Source organism: Hevea brasiliensis, unplaced genomic scaffold, assembly GCF_030052815.1.
Source record: "Hevea brasiliensis isolate MT/VB/25A 57/8 unplaced genomic scaffold, ASM3005281v1 Scaf254, whole genome shotgun sequence".
NCBI classification, from domain to species: Eukaryota; Viridiplantae; Streptophyta; class Magnoliopsida; order Malpighiales; family Euphorbiaceae; genus Hevea; species Hevea brasiliensis.
In genome coordinates this window covers 1-12,500 of record NW_026614756.1, presented here as the reverse complement: position 1 = coordinate 12,500, position 12,500 = coordinate 1, and the positions used below count along the sequence as shown (strand labels likewise).

Sequence of the window (12,500 nt, the reverse complement as noted above, 5' to 3'; positions counted from 1 at the left end):
CAAAGAAGGGTCCATAACTTCTATTCAAGCAGTTTATGTACCTGCGGACGATTTGACTGACCCTGCTCCTGCCACGACATTTGCACATTTAGATGCTACTACTGTACTATCAAGAGGATTAGCTGCTAAAGGTATCTATCCAGCAGTAGATCCTTTAGATTCAACGTCAACTATGCTCCAACCTCAGATCGTTGGTGAGGAACATTATGAAACTGCGCAAAGAGTTAAGCAAACTTTACAACGTTACAAAGAACTTCAGGACATTATAGCTATCCTTGGGTTGGACGAATTATCCGAAGAGGATCGCTTAACTGTAGCAAGAGCACGAAAAATTGAACGTTTCTTATCACAACCCTTTTTCGTAGCAGAAGTATTTACCGGTTCTCGGGGGAAATATGTCTGTCTAGCAGAAACAATTAGAGGGTTTAAATTGATCCTTTCGGGAGAATTAGATAGTCTCCCTGAGCAGGCCTTTTATTTGGTAGGTAATATTGATGAAGCTACTGCGAAGGCTACGAACTTAGAAATGGAGAACAACTTGAAGAAATGACCTTAAATCTTTGTGTACTGACCCCGAATCGAATTGTTTGGGATTCAGAAGTGAAAGAAATCATTTTATCTACTAATAGTGGACAAATTGGCGTATTACCAAACCATGCACCTATTGCCACAGCTGTCGATATCGGTATTTTGAGAATACGCCTTAATGACCAATGGTTAACGATGGCTCTGATGGGTGGTTTTGCTAGAATAGGCAATAATGAGATTACTGTTTTAGTAAATGATGCAGAGAAGGGTAGTGACATTGATCCACAAGAAGCTCAGCAAACTCTTGAAATAGCAGAAGCTAACTTGAGGAAAGCGGAAGGCAGGAGACAAATAATTGAGGCAAATCTAGCTCTCAGACGAGCTAGGGCACGAGTAGAGGCTATCAATGGGATTTCGTAACTATAACTAGTTGGTGCGTCCGAATAATCAAAAGAACTTCTGTATAAACAGAAGTTCTGTTTATACACTTTTTTTTATTCTACCAATTGAATAGAATCATAAGTAGAATCGGATTCTAATACAACGAAAATTTTTTCAATTCAAAAAATGAAATAGAATGGAACGAAAAAGATCAAAAATCAATAAAATTAAAATAAGGTGGGTAAAAAAACTTATTAGATAGCATTGATTCTGATATCTAATAAGTTCTACCTACTATTGCAAGTTCTACCTACTATTGGATTTGAACCAATGACTCTCGCCGTATGAAAGCGATACTCTAACCACTGAGTTAAGTAGGTCATTTATCATCACAAAGAGAAAGAAATGGAATCCGTCACATCGATGGATTATAAATGTAATTTTAATTATAAATGGAATATTTTTTATAAGCAATACCGATCAAAGAGATCAAAGAAATAGGATGTTGGATCATATAATATTCATCTTGACAAGAAATTATCGACATGATAAAATATGTATCACAAACACAAGGGCTATAGCTCAGTTAGGTAGAGCACCTCGTTTACACGCGCGCCAATGTTTTTTTTTTTTTTTTTCAAAGGAGTCCATCATGTAATCAAAAGACTTATTGAGAAGTCGATGTCTTACTCCATGACTTTTAGGGAACAAGAGAACAATAGCCTGACACAAAAGGTTCGGTCCAATTTAGGTGCCTTTTTAGACGCCCAATAGAACCCATCATTGATTATTGATTTAAGACCTTGATAAGGTGAATACCCAGTCTATTCAATGCTAGGCATAATGAGTATAAGAACCTCAAAAATTCTCTTTTCGTCCTATCCTATGAACTTTAAGGTGTATGAAGTTTCATATTGGATTCTTTAAGCAGAAGTGGGGCGATGGAGATTCCATTTAACTTAGGTTGATCTAAGCCAAAAGCAGACCTACGTCAGGATAACCCTTCTCTTCTTTGAAACACTTTGGTAGTGCTCTTGGATCGGAATACATAAATCAGAGCACACGGAGCCATCTTCTTATCTTTCTGCCAAGAGAATTATGGTAGACTAACGGATTATTTATATCAGTTAATGAACGAGCCCAATGCAAAACAAAAAAATGCATGTTGGGTCTTTGAAAAAGTTCGAATCATTTTGATAAAAATCAGTTTGATCTGTTTTACCGAGAAGGTCTACGGTTCGAGTCCGTATAGCCCTAAAAAAAATTTAAAATAAATAAAATAATAATAAAATATAATAAAATAATATATAAATATATAAATTTCTAAATTCTATATAATAGAATAATTTATATATTAAATAATAATATTTAATATAAATAACAATATTATTTGATATAGAATATAAATATAGAATATAGAATAATAATATAATATATAAAATTAAAATAAATAATTTCTAAAATTAAAATTAAAATAATAGAAAATTAAAATAATAATAAAAAAAAAAAAAAAAAAAAAGAAAAAATTCTAATAGAATTTAGACATTCTAAACAACTAAACAAAAAATGAGAATTATATTTTGAATTCCCTCTTTTTTAGAGAGAATCAAAGGTGAAGTGAAAAGGCGGAAGGGGGGGTCTTCTTTATATTTTATATAAGAGCAATATCTATTTATACTATATCAATATTATATCAATATCGAAAAAAAATTCAAAAATTGAAGTAAACGTAATGGAAAAATTATAGTCGACGAATCTTGAAACGAGACATATACCAAAGCAAACAAAAAAAACTAGGTGGTTGAATCAAAATAAATTGTTGTTTTGACTAACCGGTTATAGATGAGTTAGGAATTAATTCCAATTCGACTCGACTAATCTAGTATATTTTCCACATTCATAGGAGTGCGCCTATGTTTCTGATTTACGAATATGATATATTCTGGGCATTTCTAATAATATCAAGTGTTATTCCTATTTTAGCATTTCTAATTTCCGGAGTTTTATCCCCGATTAGCAAAGGGCCGGAGAAACTTTCTAGTTATGAATCGGGTATAGAACCAATGGGTGATGCTTGGTTACAATTTCGAATCCGTTATTATATGTTTGCTCTAGTTTTTGTTGTTTTTGATGTTGAAACACTATTTCTTTATCCATGGGCAATGAGTTTCGATATATTGGGGTTATCCGTATTTATAGAAGCTTTCATTTTCGTGCTTATCCTAATTGTTGGTTCAGTTTATGCATGGAGAAAAGGAGCATTAGAATGGTCTTAGCTCTTGAATATTCCGCAAAAAATAATGAAAAAAAAAATAACATTGAGAAAATTATGAATTCCATTGAGTTTCCTTTACTTGATCGAACAACTCAAATTTCAGTTATTTCAACTACATCAAATGATCTTTCAAATTGGTCAAGACTCTCAAGTTTATGGCCACTTCTCTATGGTACCAGTTGTTGCTTCATTGAATTTGCTTCATTAATAGGCTCACGATTCGACTTTGATCGTTATGGGCTAGTACCAAGATCTAGTCCTAGACAAGCGGACCTGATTTTAACAGCCGGCACCGTAACCATGAAAATGGCTCCTTCTTTAGTGAGATTATATGAACAAATGCCTGAACCAAAATATGTTATTGCTATGGGGGCATGTACAATTACAGGGGGGATGTTCAGTACCGATTCTTATAGTACTGTTCGGGGAGTTGATAAGCTAATTCCTGTAGATGTCTATTTGCCAGGCTGTCCACCTAAACCGGAGGCGGTTATAGATGCTATAACAAAACTTCGTAAAAAAATATCTCGAGAAATTTATGAAGATCGAATTAGGTCTCAACCGGTGAAACGGTGTTTTACTACTAATCACAAGTTTAATATTGAACGCACTACTCATACTGTAAATTATGATCAATAATTACTCTATCAATCGCCGTCTACTTCAATGATCCCTCCGGAAACTATTTTCAAATATAAAAGGTCAGTATCGTCCAACGAATTAGTAAATTAGAGGAAGGATTCGTTTGTACAGAATAACAAAGGGCAAGTCAATCTTCATAAATTTCATCGTGAATGTGAAATACTTATATTATAATTATACAAATAAAAATGCGGGAGAGAAAAAAGATGCAGGGTCGTTTGTCTGCTTGGCTAGTCAAACATGGGCTAGTTCATAGATTTTTGGGTTTTGATTACCAAGGAATAGAGACTTTACAAATAAAGCCCGAAGATTGGCATTCCATTGCTGTCATTTTATATGTATATGGTTACAATTATCTGCGTTCGCAATGTGCCTATGATGTAGCACCGGGCGGGCTGTTAGCTAGTGTATATCATCTTACGAGAATAGAGTATGATATAGATCAACCAGAAGAAGTATGTATAAAAGTATTTGCCCCAAGGAAGAATCCTAGAATTCCGTCTGTTTTCTGGGTTTGGAAAAGTGCGGATTTTCAAGAAAGTGAATCTTATGATATGCTGGGAATCTTTTATGATAATCATCCACGCTTGAAACGTATCTTAATGCCGGAAAGTTGGATAGGGTGGCCCTTACGTAAGGATTATATTGTTCCCAATTTTTATGAAATACAAGATGCTCATTGAATAATAAGAAACTAAGCTTCAGTGTTACAACTCCAGATATTCAAGGAATATTTGTACGCTCTCTTATAGATCAACAGAGTTTTTGAAGTCTCATTCATATTATTATGGATATACTAAAAAAAAATAATAATAATAATAATACAATTAGGAATTCATTGAATTCTCAAATTTTGAAGATATTGATTTCGGACGAGCCGAGCTAACTAATAGGATGAACTAAACGAATTCTACATCATGAACTTTGTACCGCGCACATCCCTTACTTAGATGAGCTATATAAAGTCACATAACATAGGAGAGAATGAAAAAATAGAATATGAAAGAAAATAAAGAAATGAAAGAGGATCAGATTCTATTTATACTGTATCTGAGACTAATCTTGGATATTTACACCCTTCAACTCCTATAGACTAGACTTTTAGGTTTTTTAACTAACTAATTTAACTTTAACCTTTCGAATCTATATGAAGTATTAACATTCTTTTTGACCGAGAGGAGACACACACATTATGAACAAATCAAATAAAAAAGAAGAGGAAACGAAACATAATCTAATTTTTTTTTTTATATACTTTTTTATAATAGAAACTCTTTATTTATAACATAAACTCTTTGCTCATCTAAAAAGGTTCTATCTACAGACATCTAGATGGATAAGTTAAGTATATATCATGATCTATACTATTAATGAATATGCATGTCGATCTATATCAGATCTATATCAATTAATTTAATTAAGTTGTAGAATAGATACTCATACACAATGCCAGGAACCAGATTTGAACTGGTGACACGAGGATTTTCAGTCCTCTGCTCTACCAGCTGAGCTATCCCGACCATTTTCGACGCGTCATCTTCCTCATTTTACTAAACGACTTGGGTCTATGTCAATTAAAAAAAAGTAAAAAAAAGACGAAAAAGTATTCTAAAAGCCTTATCCAGACCTGGAATGTTTTGTATCTTTTTTTAAAATAAAAAGAAAAAAAAAAAGACGACTTCGTAAATTTCAGTTCGAATAATGATTTTGATTGTTAATCATTCCAATTCCCAATGTGGATTCTTGTTTTGCTCAAAGATGTTCGTTTGTATGTGTATCATATCTATTCCAAGACTTGTGAAAAAAAATCCAGCCTGGATATGTTTGTGAAAGAATCGAATGAATGAGAAAGATAATGAGATTTGAACCGTTAACGAAAAGAGAGAATAGGATAAAAATAATTAGGGAGTCGAGCGGGCCTTTTTTGGGGATAGAGGGACTTGAACCCTCACGATTTCTAAAGTCGACGGATTTTCCTCTTACTATAAATTTCCTTGTTGTCGATATTGACATGTAGAATGGGACTCTATCTTTATTCTCGTCCGATTAATCAGTTATCTATCCGACTTTGGAATGAATGATTTGATCAATTAATATTCAACCCTTTCTTCAACTTGGAATCAATTCAAAACAATTTTGTTTTTATTTCATTTTTCATATAAAGATAAAAAAAATACGGATTTGGGCTCCTATTAATCTTAATTAATCTTAATCATTTGAGATAGTCTTTCAGTACGTATACGTATGTATATACGGTTATCCTTTCTGAAGTTTTGACGGAAGGATTTCTTTACTTTACTAATGCAACGCAGTCAACTCCATTTATTAGAACAGCTTCCATTGAGTCTCTGCACCTATCCCCCCCTTTTTTTTATTCTGTCTTTACTTTGTTTGTTTTCGGAAAACAGGATTTGGCTCAGGATTGCCCATTTTTAATTCCGGGGTTTCTCTGAATTTGAAAGTTATCACTTAGTAAGTTTCCATACCAAGGCTCAATCCAATTAAGTCCGTAGCGTCTACCAATTTCGCCATATCCCCTCTTTTTTTGTTTTGAAATTAAGATCTTATTATTATCCCCCTTTTTTCATTTCTATTCTACTGGAACTGTTGAAGTCATTAGATACCGATTCCTATAAAAAGTCTTTCCTCTTATATTTTTATTTCTTGTCTATCTTCTTTTATCTCTATCAGAGACCCTTATTTAGTCTAATCAGAAAGGATTCTATCATTTCTCTATCCGCAATTCAATATAGATGTATATATACCACATTAATTACATATACTTTTCTTGCTCTCATTTTTTTTTTCTCGTGCAATTTTTAATACTCGAACGATCAATTCTTTTTCTTTTTTTTCTATATTCATAATAATTAATTATGAATAACTAAGAATGAAAAGAATAAAAAATTAATAGCCAAGATTCCATTAGTTTACTAAATTCCTATACATGTACAATTTCTGTTATGTAAGCCCGCTTAGCTCAGAGGTTAGAGCATCGCATTTGTAATGCGATGGTCATCGGTTCGACTCCGATAGCTGGCTTTTCTCTATTTGTTTAATTTTTTACATAATTGATAATGTTTTTTTAAATCAAAGAATATTGAAAAGGCCCCTTTCCCTTTTTTCCGAGGGTGACCGATTATTATGTGGTAGGAACTTCCAATTAGGAATAATATGAATAAAGGTTAGAGTAGTTAAATCTCTGCAGAACAAATCAAGAACAAGAAAAGAACCTTTTTTTTTCTATATACATTATTGGTATATATACAATAAGGAATAAGGTCCGGATATTGATACAATCCACTCATTATTATTTGTAATATACTAATTTAGTAGATAGTAGATTTTGCTTCATTTATCATATTTATCCTTTAGTTCAGTTTTAATTTAGTTCAGTTTTAATTTAGGTTTCTGAAAATTCAAAAACAATAAAAAGAAAATAAGGAGTTTTTATGTCACGTTACCGAGGGCCTCGTTTCAAAAAAATACGTCGTCTGGGGGCTTTGCCGGGACTAACTAGTAAAAGGCCTAAAGTCGGGAGCGATCTTAGAAATCAATCACGCTCCGGTAAAAAATCTCAATATCGTATTCGTTTAGAAGAAAAACAAAAATTGCGTTTTCATTATGGTCTTACAGAACGACAATTACTTAAATATGTTCGTATCGCCGCAAAAGCCAAAGGGTCAACAGGTCAGGTTTTACTACAATTACTTGAAATGCGTTTGGATAACATCCTTTTTCGATTGGGTATGGCGTCAACTATTCCTCGAGCCCGCCAATTAGTTAATCATAGACATATTTTAGTTAATGGTCGTATAGTAGATATACCAAGTTATCGCTGCAAACCCCGAGATATTATTACAGCGAGAGCTGAACAAAAATCTAGAGCTATGATTAAAAATTATCTTGATTCATCCCCCCAGGAGGAATTGCCAAAACATTTGACTCTTCACCCATTCCAATATAAAGGATTGGTCAATCAAATAATAGATAGTAAATGGGTTGGCTTGAAAATAAATGAATTACTAGTGGTAGAATATTATTCTCGTCAGACTTAAACCTAACTAAAATAACAAGGGTTCGGATAATTTTGCCCCCTTGTCGCCTAAGTAAAGAAATCAAAAGTAAGGGCTTGATCTGGAGTATTATCTCCCATTCATATATCATAGAACGATAGGGATATTTTCATTCCTTTCCATTTTTTCCAGTATTTTCTGTACCGCAGAAATTAGGAATATTAGGAATAGAGAATCTATATAAAGGAAAGGTCTAACTGTTGGAATAAAGGTATCCATTGTTATGTGATTTGATACATTGCGATTCGTAACATTGATAAATTAGGTGAAGGTACGGAAGAGAGGGATTCGAACCCTCGGTAAACAAAAGCCTACATAGCAGTTCCAATGCTACGCCTTGAACCACTCGGCCATCTCTCCTACATAATGATTCTGGCCCAGAACCCGAGTGAATCGCGAGTCATTTATATTAGATTGTTGGATAGGTAAAGATAATTTTGTTTTTGTGAAAAACTCTTTGTTAAAAATAATAAAGATATATATTTATTCGTGTTTGTGAAGACAGCCCTTCCGTCTTTTTTTGATATCTATACCGGCTTAAATCATTAGATTGGAACGACTCGAATGATCGGTCTATCTTTTTTTTTTTTTATGAATTGAGTCTGTTTTTTATGTTATTTTGTACTGTACAACTACTTTTTGTGGGATCGTTTTCTCATGAGAGGTAATTAAAAGAAATTATAAAATGGATTGCTACCTATGCCTAGATCTCGGATAACTGGAAATTTTATTGATAAGACTTTTTCAGTTGTAGCCAATATCTTATTACGAATAATTCCGACAACTTCGGGAGAAAAAGAGGCATTTACTTATTACAGAGATGGTGTGATTTGATTTTTTTATTTACCGCTGTCAAGTCTTAGGAGAAAGACACATTAGTCTGGATAGAAAGATTTGAAATAACTCTACGCTTGTTGAAGGTGAAGTTTATAAATAAAACAATTCCTTCTGTCTGGTATCCCCGATTAATGCAGCCTCAAATGCTTCAATTGTCAATTCTAGCATTGAACGAAAGGTTACACCTATGCCTATGGCTATGGGTTCTGTATTGCAGGTTAACCCTACCCCACTAGTACCAATAGGCGGCATAGAGGAAGAAGCACTACGCCTAGGAATCAACAACGCAAAAACTTTGTTAGAAATTATCCCTTTCTTTATTGGGATCTGGACTAAGAGGAATGGTTGGGACAACAAACATCCATCTCGTTCGTACTTTGGATACCCGTATAACCATCGAAGACTGTTGAAGTGACTAATTCCTAGAAATTAAGGAAGATTGAGGACAAAGAAATTGTTGGAGTTAACTTAATATTTTTATCTAGTATCAACATGCTTGATGTTAAGAAAAGATCTTTTGCAGGAAGGTTGGCTAGAGATTTCTTGTAAAAACACTAGCCCCGCTCAGTTCATAATGAGAATATTTCACTCCCCTTTTTATTCTATGTTATGTATTATTCTCATTATGAACATAAGGGAGGAGCCGTATGAGATGAAAATCTCACGTACGGTTCTGGAACGGAGATTCTTTGAATCGAATGACGACCGTAACGAATGTCTGCTCAATCCGAAGGAAATTATGCAGAAGCTTTACAGAATTATTATGAAGCTATGCGGCTAGAAATTGATCCCTATGATCGAAGTTATATACTCTATAATATAGGCCTTATTCACACAAGTAATGGAGAACACACAAAAGCTTTGGAATATTATTTTCGGGCACTAGAACGAAACCCCTTCTTACCACAAGCTTTAAATAATATGGCCGTGATCTGTCATTACGTGCGACTATCTCCACTATAGAAAGAAAAAAAAAAAAAAAAGAAAAAAATTTACTAGAAATAGGCTTTCTACATATGCATCGTCCAAAACAACGATTTTTATCAGCTGTAGCAAAAAAAGCAACTTCATAGAAGTCAAAATGTGAAGAAAAAAATATGCCTAGATACTTTTTTCTATGGATAAAGGATCTAATTGATAGAGGAAGCATCGTAAAGATCAATTAGCGAGATTTTTGGCCGATACAATAAGAACTGCTTACTTATGTCATAATATGAGACAAAAGTTAGGAATCAACTTATGTAACAGAGTCGGTCCCCTAAAGTATTGAGCAGCGGTGTAGCATCAGATCCCAAAGATAGTAAGTCTTTCTTATGAGGGAAGGTCTTTTTCAAAGATTCTATATATATTTATATATAAAACCGAGATAGTTACCTTTCAGAAAATTCTAACGATAGTAGAACAGCTACGCTTTATTCTTCTGAAGGTGGGAGAAAAGATAAAACTGATTATTAATCAAAAACAAGTTTGAAACTTATGTAATTAACCCTTTTTGGTTAACTCGAGAAAAAAAAAAAGTGGGACACCAAAAGAATTGACTACTGAGCCGTATGAGGTAGGAAACTCTCAAGTACGGTTCTAATGGAAGGAATTTGCTTGCCTATTCTGACCGAGGAGAACAGGCCATTCGGCAGGGAGATTCTGAAATTGCGGAGGCTTGGTTCGATCAAGCCGCGGAGTATTGGAAACAAGCTATAGCGCTTACTCCCGGAAATTATATTGAAGCGCAGAATTGGTTGAAAATCACAAGGCGTTTCGAATAAGATAAGAGCACTCTCTTTGTATTTATTATTTAGTATTTTTTTTTAGTATTTGTTACATTTTTATATTTCTTATAACAAATTTGTTATAATTAATTGTTTGTTATCCCTATCAGTCAAATAAAACAGATCGTTTCTCTGGGAAGAACCAATCAAAGAATTTCATGAATTTCATTATACCACTTCTAAGATCGTCCCCCTTTTGTCTGGTATTTCATAGGAATAAACGATACAATAGGAATAAATGATACACAGATATAAACAGTAAAGAATGTATATTTTCTATATTTTTTTTCTTTTCTGTTATTAAAACAAATAAAAGAAACCTTGAAATGCCTAAAAATAGAATAGATCCCGGAATGTCTCTTAGTAATGACCTCTCGCCTGATTTGGAATAGAGTAATAGTAATATGTTCTATGTAAAGTAAAACATAAATAAAACAGAAAGTAGTCTCCGCCAGAAACTTTTAATTAAGATAGGAATATACTAGGTTGCACAAAAAATTGATTTTGCACTAATTCAAAGCCCAAAAATGTCCGTTGAGCGCCTCGTGTGTATGTCATAATAGATTCGAACACTTGCCCTGGATCGACTTCCAGATCATAATTGCTCTAGTGAATAACTAAAGAAACTAGATAAATGAGAGATAGAAAAGAAAGAAACTAATTCTAAGCATCTCTCATAAGTTCACTAATTACTTTTCTTGACTATTGGCGGGTCTCTTTATATGTGTTGTCCGGAAAGAGGAGGACTCAATGATTATTCGTTCGCCGGAACCAGAAGTAAAAATTTTGGTAGATAGGGATCCCATCAAAACTTCTTTCGAGGAATGGGCCAGACCCGGTCATTTCTCAAGAACAATAGCTAAAGGACCTGATACTACCACTTGGATCTGGAACCTACATGCTGATGCTCACGATTTCGATAGCCATACCAGTGATTTGGAGGAGATTTCTCTGAAAGTATTTAGTGCTCATTTCGGCCAACTCTCCATCATCTTTCTTTGGCTGAGTGGCATGTATTTCAACGGTGATCGTTTTTCCAATTATGAAGCATGGCTAAGCGATCCTACTCACATTGGACCTAGCGCTCAAGTGGTTTGGCCAATAGTGGGCCAAGAAATATTGAATGGCGATGTGGGCGGGGGTGTCCGAGGAATACAAATAACTTCCGGGTTTTCAGATTTGGAGAGCATCTGGAATAACTAGTGTATTACAAATGTATTGTAGCGCAATTGTTTCATTGGTCTTTGCAGCCTTAATGCTTTTTTCTGGTTGGTTCCATTATCACAAAGCTGCTCCAAAATTGGCTTGGTTCCAAGATGTAGAATCTATGTTGAATCACCATTTAGCGGGGCTACTAGGACTTGGGTCTCTTTCTTGGGCGGGACATCAAGTACATGTATCTTTACCAATTAACCAATTTCTAAACGCTGGAGTGGATCCTAAAGAAATCCCACTTCCTCATGAATTTATCTTGAATCGGGATCTTTTGGCTCAACTTTATCCCAGTTTTGCTGATGGAGCAACCCCATTTTTTACCTTGAATTGGTCAAAATATTCGGACTTTCTTACTTTTCGTGGAGGATTAGATCCAGTGACTGGGGGTCTATGGCTGACCGATACTGCACACCATCATTTAGCTATTGCAATTCTTTTCCTGATAGCGGGTCACATGTATAGGACTAACTGGGCCATTGGTCATGGTATAAAAGAGATTTTAGAGGCTCATAAAGGTCCATTTACAGGTCAGGGCCATAAAGGCCTATATGAGATCATAACAACGTCATGGCATGCTCAATTATCTCTTAACCTAGCTATGTTAGGTTCTTTAACCATTGTTGTAGCTCACCATATGTATTCCATGCCCCCTTATCCATATCTAGCTACTGATTATGGTACACAACTGTCATTGTTCACACATCACATGTGGATTGGTGGATTTCTCATAGTTGGTGCTGCTGCGCATGCATGTTTTATGGTAGAGACTATGATCCAACT

At 34.3% G+C, this 12,500-nt stretch overlaps 3 protein-coding genes, 2 non-coding genes and 1 pseudogene across 5 annotated transcripts in view; 5 read left to right on the top strand and 1 right to left on the bottom strand.

The window, feature by feature from the left end:
* The window catches only part of LOC131176819 (ATP synthase subunit beta, chloroplastic-like), a 1,663-nt gene extending 971 nt beyond the window's left edge, over positions 1-692 (top strand). Inside the window, exon 1 of the mRNA XM_058141853.1 lies at positions 1-692. This exon is cut by the window's left edge and continues 971 nt beyond it. Within this exon, the coding sequence (XP_057997836.1) occupies positions 1-550 (550 nt within the window). The 3' untranslated portion in view covers positions 551-692.
* Positions 693-1,553: 861 nt separating this feature from the next.
* On the top strand, positions 1,554-6,353 carry LOC131176822 (NAD(P)H-quinone oxidoreductase subunit K, chloroplastic-like). The gene is made up of 2 exons (XM_058141855.1): positions 1,554-3,758; positions 4,211-6,353. Exons 1-2 carry the CDS (start codon positions 3,065-3,067, stop codon positions 4,507-4,509), a joined length of 993 nt encoding a protein of 330 aa, XP_057997838.1. The 5' UTR covers positions 1,554-3,064; the 3' UTR covers positions 4,510-6,353.
* On the bottom strand, positions 5,274-5,346 carry TRNAF-GAA (transfer RNA phenylalanine (anticodon GAA)). Its single transcript has one exon. It is a non-coding gene; the product is annotated as a tRNA-Phe (tRNA).
* Positions 6,354-6,641: 288 nt separating the features above from the next.
* LOC131176821 (30S ribosomal protein S4, chloroplastic) lies at positions 6,642-9,312 on the top strand. The gene has a single exon (XM_058141854.1). It carries the CDS (start codon positions 7,279-7,281, stop codon positions 7,882-7,884), a length of 606 nt encoding a protein of 201 aa, XP_057997837.1. The 5' UTR covers positions 6,642-7,278; the 3' UTR covers positions 7,885-9,312.
* On the top strand, positions 6,796-6,868 carry TRNAT-UGU (transfer RNA threonine (anticodon UGU)). Its single transcript has one exon. It is a non-coding gene; the product is annotated as a tRNA-Thr (tRNA).
* A 1,906-nt stretch (positions 9,313-11,218) lies between the features above and the next one.
* On the top strand, positions 11,219-12,471 carry LOC131176818 (photosystem I P700 chlorophyll a apoprotein A1-like; annotated as a pseudogene).
* The last annotated feature ends 29 nt before the right edge of the window (positions 12,472-12,500 follow it).